Source organism: Perca flavescens, chromosome 8 (genome assembly GCF_004354835.1).
Source record: "Perca flavescens isolate YP-PL-M2 chromosome 8, PFLA_1.0, whole genome shotgun sequence".
Lineage (NCBI taxonomy): Eukaryota > Metazoa > Chordata > Actinopteri > Perciformes > Percidae > Perca > Perca flavescens.
The window spans coordinates 6806071-6823994 of record NC_041338.1 but is presented as its reverse complement, the minus strand read 5'-3'; the positions used below and the strand labels follow the sequence as shown (position 1 = coordinate 6823994).

The following is a 17924-nucleotide window of genomic DNA, read 5'->3' as shown; positions in this document are numbered from 1 at the left end:
CAGGTCATCTAGTCGCCTTCTGGCATTCACGTGCTAACACCCAATTTCAGTTTTTTTGGTATTTTATTTTCTTAAACAATTGTTGTAGCACACTTGTTTGAAGTGTTTGGTCTGCATTGTCATCTCATGTAATGTTTTTTTTTTTTTTGTTACACACTTGTTGTTGCTTTTATTCTTGCTTCTCGACATCTTTTTTTCAGTCAAACAATATTTTGCAAAAATACACAAAACAAAATTATTTCTAAACAGAAATCAGTGGGCTTCGTGATACATCATGGATAATGAAAGAAAGAGAGAAATATTTTATTTGACAATAAAATGGGAAACTGTATGTTGACGTTGTGCTCAACATAAACCATTGACATATGACATAAACCCTCCTCCCTCCCTTCCAGTCAGCCGCGCCTCCGCAGCCACAGCTGATGATAGCCAACCTTTTAGCTGCAAACGCTACGGAACTTAGCAAACAGCTAGCGGTGTAGCGTCGTTATGGGTACGAGGTGTTAGCTGACTGTCAAATAAATGTGCTGCTTTAGAGTTCAGCAAAGCTGTGTTGAGTAATATAGACGGGTCCTGTAAATGTGCCCCTAAACTTTACCGGCGCGTGAGTACCCCGAATAGTTCAATCCTACTTACTTTAGCTAACTTGTGCTGTTTGACAGTAGGATCAGAGGAGTGTCCAGCTAACCGGGCTAACAGCTAGCTAGCTGGTTCGTAGCTGGCTAGTTAGCTGTCTGTTTTGTTAACTACTTCGGTCTGACTCGACTTAGCTTGACTGCTGCTGTTTTTCAAGTGGTAGCAACGTAAGTATGCGTTTCGGTTAATATTTAACCATATAGTTTACTAACGAAATAAAAAGTGCCGGCTATTGAGACATGTTTTTCATTTGGAACTGCTAATGTTACAATGCCTGCTTGGTCGGTGGCTAGCCAGCTAGCCAGCTAACTGAAAATCTCTTGTTTGTCAACAATACTAAAATGACTCAAATGAGCGCATTGTTAATACACTGTGGCTGTCTACTTACACAGCCCAGCTTTAGATTGAAACGGCTAGACATTATATAGTAGCTAACGTTACTGTGCTTGAGAGATAACCTAAACGGCCAATGTTGATTTTCTAGTTTTTACAATTTTCTTTCTAGTTTTCACAATTCTCTTTCTTTCAGGCGTGACACACATCATGGGGTGTGCAAGCTCAGCTGGTTTTAAGCTTTGCTGCTGGCAGAACATGATCAGTTGAAATGACAAAAAACAGTTAAATATACTGCTCTGACATACTTAACTTTGGGGCATAATTCACTTTTTCAATTCTATTTTGTTTGTGTTGCTTTCACAGCCATGCAAGCCCTGGATGAGAACTGGACCTGAGCCCTGGGCTGTCTATGATGTTCAAAACCTTTTTTGTTGCATCAACTGACCTCTCCTGGTCCGTTTAACCAGCCATTATTATTCCTAAAACAATCCCACATCTCTGCTTGGCAACAGTATGATCATTCAAGCTGACCCGACCCAGCCCACTGGGACAAGAATACCCCATAACCAAGCTCTCCAAATGATATGATAGTTGCCACCTGGATCACTTTTTGTGCTTGCAGGAGCCTAGCACAGGTTCTGATCTTCCTTTCCTCCTCAAACTCCCTTTCCCCATTCTGGGAGACCCTTGTCACTGTGGTCTCTGGCACTGGAACCATGGGTAACAGCTGTGTGTGCCGGGAGGATAGTGATGTGGAGGATAATCACCATGGGTCGTCGAGGGCAACTCGAGGACAAGCTAGGCGGGTGGATCACGGTACAGGCGTAGGTGTTGATGCCGGAGAGGCGCGGAGCAGTCGACCCAGGGACCCAGTCAGGCCACCACGCCGAGGGCGAGGGCCCCATGAGCCAAGACGGAAGAAACAGAATGTGGATGGCCTGGTGCTGGACACATTGGCTGTCATCAGGACACTTGTAGACAAGTAAGTCTAATACGAATATCAATGTATAATAATATTGAGGAGGTGGCGTATCGTATATATCCTATCGATTTGAATTGTTGACAGGTTAATCGTAATCAAATAGTTACACCAGTGAAGATTCACACCCCTAGTGTTTCCTGTGGCTAGCTAAAAGTATAACTGGGGAATCTATTGTTCTTTTCCAGGAAACCAGGATTTCTCACCATAAATGAAAGCTAATATTAAAATGCACCATTGCAGCCAATTCACAACTAAAGCAGTCATTTTACAAAATAGCCTGCCTAAAATAGAAATGTAAAGGCTGCAATAATTCATCTTGGACCAAACTGACATATTTTTTTACCTGAAGTAACAAAATACAACAAGCAGAGATGTCTTATATCAGGACTTAACTTATCATAAAATGTTTCAGGGCCTTTGTCACAGCTCTGTGCAGCCCCATGTACCTCTCTCTACATAACTGTTCCTCTGATCAAAACAATCCAGTTTCAGCTTGAGTTCCTTTACGAGCTATTTTCATTCACATAGGCCTGTAGCTAGTGATGCACCGATGTGAAAATTGTGACCGATACCGATAACCAATATTAATATTGCTGTTATGGCCGATACCGATATTTACCGATGTCGATATCTCTGAATAGAACACATTTTTTCTGATAATCAAATAAGGAACTATTTTCCAAAAGGCATTTTTTTTACTTTTGTGATTTATTTTCAGAAATCATTGATATTGGGCACCTTTACCTGTGTGCAAAATATGACTCATCAGATTTTCAGAAGAAAAAATAAATATTTATATAAAAATACATTTTTAAAAGGATACAAGTGTCCTGAATTCACACTATGAATAAGCCAACCCTGAGTATTCACAATAAACATCTAACTCACTTAAGACCAAGTCACTGTATTCTGTGAACATTGTACAACAGTTCGAAACTTTAAAGTACAGTAGTAGGCCTTAAATGGCCAAAGCCAAAAGTATTGAAAGAGGTAAAATGTGAAAATGGAGCCAGAACAAACTGGACTGAACAGACACTGGCTTTTGCAGTCTGAACTGGAAGTACAGTAACTGCCAAGTACTTAAAGGTTAGGCCTAACCCTTGAAATTATACAAATTGGTGACTTCTAGGCCGAGATTAGCCATAAAATGTGTTTTTTGCTCATATGGATGAAAGACACCAAATCCTAGAATGCACTTGCTTCGCTGCTTAGACTCTACTCCCAAGCCACATCCACCTACAGACCGACAGTGAGGCAGCATTCAACTCAACCCAAATGTGTTTTATTGTCATTTCAACCATATACACAAAACAACATTTCACCGTGGCTGGAATGGTTACACATTTAAAATATATAAAAACGACATACGAAACAGGTGTTTACAGTCAACCAAGCGCTAATGCTAGTATGCATTAGCTGAACTTTACGTGTGTGTGTAATAGCTAAATGTAGCAGATTATAAACACAGTTGTAAATTTGCGTGAAATGTAGAACGGTCGGCATTTACTCGTCACAAACTTCCCCAACAGTTAGCATTTAGTTGGATACAAGCAGCTAATTTTTGCACAAGTCCTTGTTAACAAAATCTCCACTCTTACCCGGCGACATGTTTCCACAACAAGAAAAACACAGTAGTCTCTGAACTCGCGATGGGAGTTTCGTTTAAGTTGGATGTACTCCAGTTTGTTGTCTAATGAGCAGACACTTGCAACCAGGATTGATGGAACAGGTGGCTGGCTAGCGTTAGCTTTCCACCTAGCTAGGTCCAGCCCCCGTTTGCGTTTCACCGCTGAGAAAGTCCCCCCATGATCGCGGCTGCTGCCCACTCCGGCCGCCGCTGCTGCCCGCTGGTCAAACTAACCTGTATGGCGGGCCGCAGCAACCTCTTATTTCCGAACATTCATCTCTCCCCCGCCCACCGAGAGCCGGTGGTCTAGTAAAGTTTCCAGTGTCCCACTCGGTCCCACTTCGCCGCAGATTCCGTCTGCAAAAACCAACATCCCCGCCCATAGTTTTTCTTCTTCTTCTTCTGATTTCAGCAGTATAGACGCTGTTAAGCGTATTACTGGCCTCCACAGGTCAGATTTAAATCTATATTCTCACACACTCACATCTAAGCCTACACACGTCAAATACACAGGAATGATTCACATCGGCTCTATTCATCGGCCCTATCTTGACATCGGAACGATACCGATGTGTAAAAAAATGACCATATCGGCCGATATTATATCGGCGACCGATATATCGTGCACCACTACCTGTAGCTTTTCACTGGTTTGACCAGTTGTGTAAATGTGTGATTTATAAATTCTATTTTATAGTTAAAAGAAACAGGCCACTTTCTTCACATGGCATGTACATTTTTATGATCGTTTGATCTCCTCTTTTTCAGCATATTCTCTGTCTGATCAAGCCACTTGTGTAACTGCCTGTATTTTTTTTTCATCCATTTTATTCTCTTTATTGACATTGATTTTAGCCCAACTTCCCCACACAGTTAAACTGTAATCTACCATTTTAGCATAAAAAAGCATGGTACATAAAAAAAGTTAACCCAACTTTATTAATTAATAACTGCATTTTAAGGTATAGTATGTGTGGCAGTTTTATCACATGTGAACCCACAGGCGTGCTTTTCAGTTTTTAAGTGCCATTTTTGAAACTAGTTGCAAATTGCTGATTTCTCATTTGGTTATTGATGTTGATACTATGTTATTTATTAAGTAAGTGGATATTTAATTTCATCTCCTTAATTGTGACCATTGACAGCTTTTCTCTGTTTTTATGGTTGTAAATTTAACATTTTGGTATTTTTATTGATTGTTGAGGCCAATTGTACACTTTGACATTGTATAGCCTAAATAATAATTCTATCATTAAAAAAAGCAACTAGTTTATTTATTGATAAGTAAATAAAATATTCAGTTGCATCTCGAGTAGGATTGCATTAATTGGAAGCTGGTCCTCTTTGATTGTACAACATCTGTGTGTCAAGATACTAAAAACTAACAGTGGTTGCAAGATACAGCAAAAATATCCCTTTTTATTAGAATACTGATAAATATTGCAGCTCTGTATGAAACATGCATGTACATTTCAAAGAATTTGTTCACAGTTTTACTTTTAAATGAAAGAAGATTAAGTTACAATATTACTTAGTTGTGTTAGGAATCTGAGGATCAAGTTGGCTGAAGTTATGGCTGTCAAAACAAAAGCAGTTTTCAGCTTAAAATGAGCTGTGACAAGCAACAGTGCTAGCTGCAGCGTCATCAAAAACAACCTCCACTGAAGTAAATCTTTTACGCTTGCTTTAACCTCCCCATGGGATAACATTACTGCCCATAGCCATGACTGCAATCCCAGAAACGCACAAAGGCTTGAGTCATTTATTTATAATATTTCAGATGCTGGGTCATAAAGACATAAAGAATGCATATATCACAAAATATAGAGCAGAGTTTGTGTTGTATAGCATACAGGTAAAATGAAAAGAAGGTGTAAGAAACAAGCTATCACATTCTGTCCGAACATTTTGTTTTTCAGTGACCAAGAGCCCCCTTACTCCATGATCACTTTGCACGAGATGGCTGAGACAGGTAAGAAAAAATTAAAACCCATTCACACACTGGTGGTGGACTTGACACTGTATTTGTCCAGTTAGCAATGTGACCTAAGGTGATGCTAAAGCAGTAATTGATACATGTTGTTCGAAGCAGGTCAAGCAGTAAGTATATTTGGTTTGTGTTGAGCTGTGTTCTGTTAAGTTTTGAGGACCTACACAAAGAAGATGGATGGGTTTGAATGATGTGTAAAAGAGGCCATTTATTTCAAGCTGGAGAAACCTTCACTGAAGGGGGCTGCAACACCACCTGTCTGCTGCTTACAATGCTGCAGTAATATTGCTGCCTCAGCATTTCTTTAACACACCTAGTGGCCCAGCCCGGGGGGGAAGGGACATAGTCACGAGTTGCACTGCAGTCATCATGTGTTGGTCACTACTTATTCCGTACGCTCAGATCTGCAGGCCAGCTGCTGCTCTCGGACCCCAGGGCAAGGCTGGAGACGGAGGGTAGTAGGGCGTTTGCTGTTAGGGCTCCAAGACTGTGGAATAATCTTTTTTTTTTAAATATTTATAAAGTGGCTTTTAATTAGTTTTTCTTTTTGTTTTATGCTTTTCATCTTCTTTTTTTTAATCTATTCTGCAGTAAACTTGTTTTTGAAAAGGGCTATGTAAATAAAGATTATTATTATTATTATTATTATTATTATTATTATTATTATTATTATTATTATCATTATTATTATTATTATTGTATTACTACCCTGATCATGTGAACTGTGTCTAAATACGATTGAAATATTCTCCCCTTTTAAAATGTTACAGATGGATATTTTTGCTGGTTTGTACAGCAAGTTAATAAAATATAACGGAGTTTCTGTATTCTCAGTATTGACTGACAGGTCTGATTCTTTGGGGTTGTGTCTATTTCAAGCTTCTTGATGTTTGTGTATGCTTTTAGTTTGTTGTGTGTGTGCTCTCCATAGGTTGTTAATATTAAGAAAAACTAATAATATACAGTCTATGGTGCTATCTTGGTGAATGATGCTCTCATGCTGTGTGTAACCCTGTTATGGGGTAGCCTTTGAATTGTTGTGTTTGCACATATGGTGTTTGATGCTCACATGGTTTGACAAGAGCCAAGTTGGGTATTCGCTTGCAGATACTGAACCTTGAAGGCAGCCAAGCAGCAAGTCAGCCAGACAGTCAACTTTCTGTTTTCGGTTTGTGCCAGATGCGCCAGATGTGACAATATCAGGCAGTTGGCTGGGGCTTTCAGAAGTGGTAGTATTAGAGAGAGAGAGAGAGTTTCTTACTGAGTCATGGACAGGAAATTGATGTTTTTAGTATTTATGCTGCATCTGAAAATCATAACCCAGTGGTCTGTCTCAGAACAATTTCTGTGTTTTTTGCATAGTGTGTGTTATCCTAATGAAAGAACATAAGCAACACAGAGACAAGAGAGTCAGACTGGACCAAGGAGGAGAAACGCCTGAATGCCCCGATACATTAAAGCAGTCGATTCTGAAATCAATCTTTTTTTTTTTTTTCCCCTCTTCTCCCTCAGATGATGGTTGGCTGGAGGTTGTCCAGTCTCTGATTCGAGTGATCCCATTGGACGATCCGCTTGGCCCTGCAGTGATAACCCTTCTATTGGATGAGTGTCCCTTGCCCACCAAGGTTAGTGGCTTATGCCCAGGATTTTTCCTGTGTTTTTTTTTTTTTTTTTTTTTTTTTTTTTTTTTAAGAGCGCTTAGGTACAAATTACGTCCTGCACTCATTTGCATACGAAACCCATTCCTGTGCGTTGGCTCGTCCAGGTGCTCTCTACATCATTTTTACGTTCATACGCCTAAGCCGTGTAAAGGCATAAATAAACCCTGCTTATGCCTTTTTTATGAAACGGAGAGAGTCATTTGGGGTAATAACTTTAAAATAATATGACCCGTAACCTAGAAATGTCTTACCCCGAAACTGACCAAAGCCTTAAGTGAAAAAGATGTAATCTCAAAACTGATCCTGCCCTGCCCCCCACCCCCCATGATTAGTGAATTGCTGTGGTCCCAATTCTTAACACCTCAAGATACAGGCTTTTTTTTGCCCTCTGCTTTCCACCCCCTCTCTCTTACACCACCTTGATCTTTTTTTCCCTTTTGGACAAATAAAATCTGGTTAAGACCCCATACCTCCTGGTCCAAAGTAACCTGAGGACAAAGGACATACGCACTATGTACTCTTTCCTAGTAGTACACCGCCTAACAAAACATATTTTGCAGATTTAAAATCTAAAATGCAAAGCTTTCAAACACACAGCAGCTATAAAAGGAAAAAAAAACCTGCTCTTATAACATGCCTTGCCTGCAGGTGGTGGCTATAAGTAGCACTGGCTGGACTCAAACTGCAAGTATGAAACTGCTGGCACTGCAGCTCGGTACTGTGTATTGATTGGATGATATTGTCAGATCCTGGTTTCTGCTGCATCAGTGACACTGTGTCCCTGTTAATGAAGTACATTTCATTTACTTATGGTGTGCTTTCTCTAGCTGGTCCAAGGGGGGACCAGCTAGACCAGCTTGCTTTCTTTCTTTCTTGGCATTTTCCATGAATCATGTATGGATTTGGGAACATTGTGACTAAAATTGTAATATTTCATCTCTCCATCCTCTTCAAAGTTTTTGGATTATTTGGTAGAAACTGAGTGTATGTGATTTTCATTAGACCAACTGCTCCATCTTCTCTTTCCAGGATGCTCTCCAGAAACTGTCTGACATGTTGAGTCTGAGTTCGGCTGTAGCACAACAGGACGCTCTAATCCCGGCTAAACACAGAAACACCACAGCTGTCCTAGGATGCCTGGCAGAGAAATTGGCTGGTACAGTCCACATTTAAACGTTTTTTTTTTTTTTTTTAAATCCTGGAGTCAGTAGTCTTGCTTGGTATGTTACTTTATAATTAAAGGATAACTTCTAATTTTCCCCGTGTCTAAAGGATTAAGTCCGGCTACACACTGCCTGCGCCGAAAACACGTGCGTGCTAGAAATAGGACCGACACCAATTTTTCACGCGACATGCAAGCGTGTTGGAAGCGTTTCCATTCTAAATAGAATAGGAAAAGATGTATATATGTCATTTTGACACGTATACATTTAATAAATGTATTTAATTTTGGCTAGCAGCAGCAGCGCTGCGTCAGACACGTTTCTGGTGTGCAAAGACATAGAAAACTCTGCCACGCAATTGACTCAAAGTCTCGCCACGCAGGCAGTGTTTAAGCGCCCTAATGGGAACAACAATTTTTTAAATTGGTGTAGTATTGAGTGAGTGGTCCGCAGCCGTGAAATAGGCTGCAATGTAATCCTGTGAGGCAATTGCCCACCGTCAATTTACATCCACTAAAAGTGCTTGTTTTTGCCACTTAACAGGCTCAGATTCTTATTTTAACTATCTGGCTACATTATGGAAAGGACCCTACAGAGAAATAAAACTTTTTTTTCTTTACTTTTCACTTGATCTGGACTGTTTCTTACCAAGTCTCCCTCACGGTAAAGTCTTGTTCTGTGAACTCTTCCCAGCACTCCTCACTCCGCTGTCTTACGACAACAAGTCACCTCTCGCGAGATTTCAGAACGAGACTTTTCCACGAGCGAGACTTAGTTAGACACAATAACAGCGGACCGGATCAAGCGATCTCTGTAGGGTCTTTTCCATAATGTAGTCAGACACCTATAATAACAACCTTAGCCTGTCTGTGGCAAACCAGCACTTTTTAGTGTTGACAGTTTGTAATTGCCCATAAGATTACATTGCAGCCCATTTCGTTGCTGCAGAATGCAGGGCTCTCGGTCAATGAGTGAGGTTATAATCCAGTTGTTCCTCATGATATAGACCCATTAACACAATATCTTTACATTCCTTTTGTTTTTTTAGGTCCGGCTAGTATTGGATTGTTGAGCCCTGGAACCCTTGAGTACCTTCTAGAGAGCCTGGTGAGCAAGCAAGCAAGCAAACACACACACACTCACTCACTCATCCAAAAAGTACTTCACTGTTTTCCAATCGGCTCTCTTTGATGTGCTTTGTCAGAGCTATAAGGAAGTCAATTCTGCAATTGAAGTGTTTTATACTCAAATATGACAACTTGAGTGGAAAAACACTCTGTAGCTGCCTGTCAGGAAAATCCTTTGACAATGCACTTTACTATGAAGTAGTTGATGAGGGCTTTGTATAGAAAGAAGAAGAGTAACTATTCAATTTCAATTCAATTTTATTTATAGTATCAAATCATAACAAAAGTTATCTCGAGACACTTTACAGATAGAGTAGGTCTAGACCACACTCTATAAATTCCAAAAGCCCAACAATTACAGTAATTCCCTCAAGAGCAAGCATTAGCAGTGGCTATTGCGACAGTGGCAAGACAAAACTCCCTTTTAGGAAGAAACCTCGGCAGACCCAGACTCTTGGTAGGCGGTGTCTGAAGGGCCGGTTGGGGGCGTGATGAACAGTGGTGATAACAGTCACATTAGAAGTCACATTGACTTTGAAGGTTATCGTGGAAGTTCATGTCATAGCAGGGCACATCGTGTCATACTGAGTAGTGCAGTCTCCTATACCGGATCCTGACTACTCTGTGCGTATGAACATCACAGCAGGGCGTTGCGGGATGTAACGTGGCGCTGCAGAGCACGGGGGAGGCTGCGGATGCAGCAGGGCGCAGCAGGATGCAGCCGGAAATGCAGAGAATCGCAGAGCATAGCTCTGCGAAGAAGAACATAAGGACTCCGGGGAGTAAACTCCCCAGAGCTAGATTAGTAACAAGCATTTCTGGGACAGGATGCATACAAAAGTAACAAGTAGAGATGAGAGAGCAGCTCAGTGTGTCTTAGGGAGGAACAGCCTCCCTGGCAGTCTAGAATTGTAATAGCATAATTTAAGAGAGGCAGGTTAAAGAGAGGTGCCTGGTCGGGCTAGAACTCCCCCCAACCGGGTCGGGCTGTACTGGACCGCCTCCCTCTACTCTCGCTCGATTATTAATTATACAGACAACTAAGAGATACTTTTTATGTACATGACTGCCAATAACTTTTAGGTCATGCTGGAGCTAACAGATGTACTTGGGGAAATGTCTGTTTTGTAACTTGTCAGTTACAAAACTCTCAACCACCTTTTTTTTTTTTCCCATCTGTCTGTCCTTGGAAGTATGCTCACTATGAATTTTGAACAGCAGGGAAAGTTTTTCAAGGTTGCGTGGAAGAAAGTGTTGTGTATATCAATATAATAACCCGAAAAAGAGCACCGACTGATTATCTTTTTCCTTTTCTCTAAATCTCCCTCCAGAGCTCCGAGGCCCACCCCACTGTCATGCTGTTTGCTCTCATCGCTTTGGAGAAGTTCTCCCAGACCAGTAGGTTCACTTACTGTATTTTAAGAAACAAAAAAAAATAAAGATTCATGATTAGATAGTTGAAAACTAGTGACTTCCTTAAAAAAGAATACTAAAATGAGCAAGGAGGCTACGATTTCTATGATAACATAGGCATGTCGAGTGTCTCAACTTCTGCTTTCTTCTACTACCCTGTTCCCCTTTCCCCTTGTTTGCTTTTGCATACTAAATATTATGTTGTGAAGTAGAGACACAGATGTGCTGTTCTTCAACATTTTCTCCTGTTCAATTCCAAACCAATAAGTGAATTGCTGATTGGTTGCAAAAGTGAAATTGTGGTGCTGAAAAGTTTTAATACTCTATACAAAAATTCTCCACTTGTGGCTTTACAAGTCTTTGTAGTCTCTCATTTTTTCCAGGTTGTTGGTAAATTTTGAACTGGCCTTTACATCCTAACATTGCCTCTCCTACCTAGGCCTTTTTAAAAACATATTTCACTGAAGTCACTTTCATCTCTGACACAGATTTATTTTGAGATTTGAGGCTTTAACACACATGCCTGGTGCATGTCCTTGCCCTCAGGTGAGAACAAACTGACGGTGTCCGAGTCGTGTATCAGCAATCGACTCGCTGTCCTGGAGTCGTGGGCAGAGCAGCCTGACTACCTGAAGAGGCAGGTCGGATTCTGCTCACAGTGGAGCCTCGACAACCTCTGTGAGTAGCCCCATGTGTTCAACATTGTATGTCTGTGTAGGATCACATGCTACAATCTCTTTGTGTGTGTGCGCTTAGCACAAATGAATGAAGTGCGTGAAGAAATGTGATAATGTTCCTCTGTCGTCCTCCGTCCAGTCCTCAAGGATGGTCGTCAGTTCACCTACGAGAAGGTAAACCTCTCCAATATCAACGCCATGCTCAACAGCAACGATGTCAGCGAGTACCTTAAGATCTCCCCTTCAGGACTAGAGGTTAGTCCGTGTGTGTAGTTTATGAGAATAGCCATAAATGGCAGAATTCATGGATGTGATAAATAGCAGATGCACTCCTTTAGGAAATCATGCCTTCTCCAACATTGAGATTTAAAAACGTTATACCCTTAAGTCTGATAGAAATGTTTTTCACAAGTGTATAAATAAAATCTGAGTGATTTCTGAATGTTTTCTGTCTTTTTGCTCCCCTCAGGCACGATGTGATGCCTCGTCCTTTGAGAGCGTGCGTTGTACATTCTGCGTAGATTCAGGCGTTTGGTACTACGAGGTGACGGTCATTACATCCGGCGTGATGCAAATCGGATGGGCCACCAAGGACAGCAAGTTCCTCAACCATGTACTCCTCTTCAGTGTCTGCACTGTTCAGCTTTTCCCCATTCTGTTTTTCTGCAGTCACACAATGTAGCGTTTTGTGTGTGTGTGTGTGTGTGTTACAGGAGGGTTACGGGATAGGAGACGATGAATACTCGTGTGCGTATGATGGCTGCAGGCAGCTCATCTGGTACAACGCTCGCAGTAAACCTCACTCTCACCCCTGCTGGAAGGAGGGTATGCACAACACACATGCACACACTTAGGACTACTATTTCTTTCTATTTCTCAACCATACACTTCAAAGGAAGTTTGTTGTCTGTCTGAACAGTACAAGAGAGGGGGACACAATGCTTTAAATGTCGGACTCGTTTGTTTAGAAATTGCTTTGTTTTTAGTTTCCCTGGAGTGTTTTGTGGTTTGAACACCCACACGCTGCTGTCACCGCCAGCATTCAGGCTCTGATTTACCTCCCACATGGAGTATCGGAAAATAGTAATAATAGCATGCCAAGACTTTATTCTTCTGCGCGTGTGGCCTGTTTAGGAGATGCCATCGGCTTCCTGTTGGACCTCAGCAAGAAGCAGATGATCTTCTTTCTGAATGGACATCAGCTGCCGCCAGAGAAACAGGTCTTCTCTTCAGCCACGTAAGCACACACACACACACACACACACACACACACACACACACACACACACACACACACACACAGTCGCCTCCTTAATGTCACTTTTTCTATGGTTTTTGATCTGTGACATAAATTTCAATGTCTGTTCTCCCACTTACATTTCTTTGCTCTTGCATTCCGTTCTTCTTTTTTCCCTCCTTTCTTTCCTGTGTATTTCCTTTTTCTTTCTTCTGTCCCTTTCTCAAATTAACCCCTGTCTTTCCTTCTCCTCTGTTTTGTTATCAGGTCCGGTTTCTTTGCAGCAGCCAGCTTCATGTCCTACCAGCAGTGTGAGTTTAACTTTGGGGCCAAGCCTTTCCGTCACCCACCTTCTGTCAAGTTCAGCACCTTCAATGATTTTGCTTCACTGCTGCCTAGTGAAAAGATCATCCTACCCAGGTAAAAAAATGAATCTGGCCCTAAAAGTGATTTTTTTATTTTTTATTTTTTTTATAGCGTCTAAAATACACTACACTCTGATAATTTGGAAAGGCACTTTGCAATCTCTTGTTTACCCAACCGGCCTCTGACTAGTGAATCATTTGTTTGCACACAGCGTAGGTATGGCATGATACAAACATGACTCATCTTTTGGGGTTGCTTTAGTGTACATATAGCATTTCCATCTCTTATTAATTTGCTGGCAACATTAAAGCAGCTCTTTAGACTTTTTGTAAATGTAATGACTAGTTAAAGGGCTCCAATAACAATAATTAGATGCAATGTTATGAACAAAGCAATATTGGCCACTTATCACCTTTTTTTAATAATGTCTATCTCTAGAAATTGTGCCAGTGACCTAGCATCCACAATACTCTGGCAGTGGAACACCAAAATTAAATGCAGCTATTAATATATTTATTACAACTAAGTTTGACAAGACAAAATGTCTGTCATTTGAAGGGTCTACCAGCCTGAAATAAACATCTTTTGTGAAGCCTAAAATGGTCAGATTTAGTTGAAAGTTTTTGACTCAACTCGAGCAATCCCACATTACATTACTGTAGAAGAATCAAGACCTCTCAGACACAGTGTCAACAGAAACTGAACATTATAATCCTGACAAAGACAGGAATTATTGCAGGGTTGTTTCTATTGGATCAAACTGGTGTATTTGTTAGTGACACAAGCGGGGGGGAAAAGTAGACCTTTATCTGCATGTTCTGCCTGTGCCACAGTGACACAAATTGTTTCCCTTAAATAGCTCTGCCGGAAAGCGAAACTTAAGTTCCACTGGAATTGTTTCCTTTTAAAGATGTGTACTCTTTTCTGGTATTTGAATAGTTTATCTTATCTGAGTTTCAACTAACCGAAAACCACACAAAGTCAAGGCATGATTGTTTTTGTTGTTTTTTTTTTGTTTTTTTTTTTTCTTTCTGTGAATTTTTTTCTTTTTTTATACTCAAGCCTCATGGGCCCTTTTCACGTCGTCGAGCCCTGGGGCTTGATCCCCTGTAAGCCCCTGCATTAAAACTGCGTTGACAGCAACAACCGCATATTGAGGAAGTGGATCAGCTGATTGATCTGCGATAGCGGAGACAAACCAGCTGACTGCCGCACAGATTCATTGGGGAAACACTCACGTCATCACTCGCTCAGAGCAACGGTGTATCTCCATCGCTCGGCGCCCTACTCTGTGACAGACACTCGCGTTTGTAGCGCTGGCCTTGCATTGCTGCGGTCCAGCCAAAAATAATGAATCAAATGGCTAGTCAACCCACATCTTGACTCGTTCCTGTCTGTGCCACCAACATCTGCAACATGCCCTTTTGGCCAACTGTCCCACAGCAAATCTGTAATGTATACACATAGTGAAGAAAATGAATAGATTTATGAATTAGCATAAACACATGAGTGTTGGGCTCTGTTAGTAGCTTGGTAAAATAACCGTAGTGGGCTTTTTAGATTCAAGAATATATCCCTCTCGTCCTATATTTGGAAGATATGTTGTTAAAGCTTTGCAGTTAAGTGATTTTACACTCCATAAAGTTATTTACGTTAATAGAAGTAAGAGGCCAGTGTAATATGTTTAAATTTAGACTTGCCACAGTGCAAGTACATCATGACGATCTGCAGCACTGAGTTGTCGTCATTATACCGAAGAAAACCACTTTAAATACACGGCTGTAAATGGAAATATTAATCTGCTTTGTTTGTGTGTGTGTGTTTCACAGACATCGGCGTCTGGCCTTACTAAAGCAGGTTAGCATCCGAGACAACTGCTGCACGCTGTGTTGTGATGTCATGGCTGACACGGAGCTGCGGCCCTGTGGACATGGGTATGTGTGCATCTGGTGTGACCAAACAGCGCTTGAAAGTCCCAAACTATTCAAACTGGTTTAATAAATATATTGTAGGTCAAAAATATTTTTGAGATTGAGATTTTATATTTGAGAGCAGCTTGTCTTAGTAAATAATGTTAGACTAATACACAAGCCAATTTTCAACTGCAGTTTCTATGAATGGATAATAAAAACTTTCTTTTATGTTTCCCTCCCATCTTCCTCCAGTGGTATGTGTATGGAGTGTGCCTTACAGTTAGAGACGTGCCCCCTGTGCCGCCAGGACATACAGACCCGCGTTAGACTCATTGCCCATGTCTCCTGACAAACCTCCTGCCCCTTCTCTAATAAGGAGAGACACCCAAGCCCTACAGCCTCCTCCTCTAATCCCCTCTCACCCAGCAGGGCTGTGAGGACGGTGCCACAATGTTGTGACGATACCACAACTGTGACTTCTGGTAAGCGGAGGCAACGACGGAGGGGTGGAGAGGAGAAAAAGAGGAGATGAGAGGAGGGGAAATAAACCACAGCTGGATCCCCAGGAGCTTTCTCCCATTTACCTACATCTCCTCTTTTGTATCCTTCTGGCAACTCACTGCAGAAGCTGGGCCAAGAATCGTCAACTTTCTACCAACCGTGTGTATTTCAGACAAAAAGAGCAGAAGTGAACCGCAAAAACAATTTACCCAAGATTACAGACGGAACCAACCTCTCATCTGCAAGCCCCTGTGTAGAGTTATCAGACATCCTTTCTATGATATGAGAATCTCGCTGCGCTTTCAGTCCAGAGGCTACTACTATTTAATCCCAGTCGTCGTCATGCACACGTCTGCAGATCTGAAAGGGCTGGCTAACCGAAAAGAATACAGCCTGTAGTACAGTATTACACTCAAGGTACAGATACATTTGAGAAAAATCTCACCTTCATGTTTTTTGGTTATAGATATGCGAATTATGGAGTTCTCGAGGTAGCATTTTCATTCTCTTTTCCATTTTTTTTTTTTTTTTTTTTTTCGAGGTTATAGCAACACCTATCCTTTGGTCAGCTTCACTGTCTGTTCAGATTGATCGCCCACTGGTAGGATTTGCCATTGGAGAAAAAAAAAAGACTTCCTTGGGCAAAATATCAGATTTTAAAGCTTTAAAATTGGAGTTATTCAAAGAGTTTAGTTTTCCAATTCGGTTTACAAAAGCAAATGTTGAAAATCACATTGGCTGTCACACTACCGATAACGTTGATGACAAAATTCTTAACCTACTTAAATCTGTATTAGAAGTAACTGATTTAAAGCATGGCTGACCCTGCTGCTTTTTGTGCTTAATCGTCTTTGCTCAGATGTTGAAATTGCTTCAGTCATGTATTTAACAAGCACAAAAAAATAAAAACACAGATGCACTTTTACAGAAAATGTATCTGTAAATGCAATGAGATGTTTGTTTTATTTCCCCAGTTATAAGTGCTAATGTTTGGAGAGCCATTGAGGCGGAAGTATATAATTAGTTTTCCACCACCACCTTCTGAATTTATTTTGGATTGCTCAATAGGTGAACACTTTGGCAACAACTTGTAATGCAGCTCCACCATGAGTCAGGCTCCATTGAGGTGCAGCATAAGTAACATGATATCATTTTTGTTTTTAATGACAAACACCCTGCGTCTGTAACTAAGACGACTATTTTCAATCCTCAAGATTTGATTTAATTTTGTAATATAAATGATGGTGATCGCTGATGTAGAAACTTGGTTGAGAGGTACAACAGGTTTTGTTGATTTTACAGTGTTGTATTAGCCGATGAGTAAATTGCTTAAAAGAAATGTGAAATGTTTGAGAAAATATTTTTTTCCCCTCAATATCAGTTTACTAAATATCCCTGGGTCATTTTTAAGATGTTGTCATTCTGGGTCTGATTTGGCAGTGAAATACTTGACATGAATTAGCAAAGAAACTACCCGCCACAACATGGTGACGTGAGCTGAAGAGTGTGGGCTTCAGTACAGGGGGGGAAAAAAGGATGTTAACTTGCTACTAAACGGCATACAGAATTGATCTTGTCAAAAGACGTTTGTCAGGTTGGAAGTGTATCTTCCATTGTATCTTTTCAGACTGAGACTCTCCGTGCTTTATATAACATAGCAAATCTCTCTGCTCTCATTTAGCCAATTCCTTTTTCATCTTTTTCCCTCCGTCTTTGTAAGAAACTTATGTTTTCCTCTGTCTTTCTGTCCATCCTTTACTTGAAGCATCTCTGGGTTGACTAAATTACATTTGTATTTGGGAAACCGGGGATGAAATGAGATCCAATGACATTTCAAATTCTTAAGCTGAATAGGTTTGCATCTGTTTTGGTCAAGTTATTTATGGAAGTGTTACTACTTCACCAAATTGCATGAACAGGATCTGTAAAACCATTCAGACTACTGGAATTATTTCTAAAACGTAACATGCATCTCTCAGTAGGAAAAAGACTGGTCTGGTCACTGTTTGCTTTGTTGTATTCCTGGAGCACCTTATACTGTACACAATTTTATGTTTGCTTCTACGGCTTGAGATGACATTCGGGATTGTAAAGAATTAGTCGTGGATTGTATTTGAAACATCTATTAAGGAATTTTGCCCCACAGTTCCCAAAGATGTGATTGAAGAATTGTTTCCTGGGTTGTGATATTTGTAATAAATGTATGTTCATGTGATTTTCTTTTTGTATGACTGAGTGGTGTTTACTTACATCTCAACGCATCTTTTATCTCAAAACCAGGAATGATAGTCTGAT

At 40.7% G+C, this 17924-nt stretch overlaps 1 protein-coding gene across 1 annotated transcript; it reads left to right on the top strand.

Annotated features, from left to right (window-relative positions):
- The first annotated feature begins 383 nt into the window (after window positions 1–383).
- On the top strand, window positions 384–17844 carry rspry1 (ring finger and SPRY domain containing 1). Its single transcript, XM_028585884.1, has 15 exons — window positions 384–803; window positions 1336–1954; window positions 5501–5553; window positions 7084–7196; window positions 8262–8388; window positions 9444–9502; window positions 10854–10920; window positions 11482–11613; window positions 11752–11867; window positions 12082–12225; window positions 12326–12437; window positions 12747–12849; window positions 13117–13269; window positions 15045–15149; window positions 15381–17844. The coding sequence occupies exons 2-15, from the start codon at window positions 1557–1559 to the stop codon at window positions 15475–15477; spliced, it is 1779 nt and encodes a 592-aa protein (XP_028441685.1). The 5' UTR covers window positions 384–803; window positions 1336–1556; the 3' UTR covers window positions 15478–17844.
- The last annotated feature ends 80 nt before the right edge of the window (window positions 17845–17924 follow it).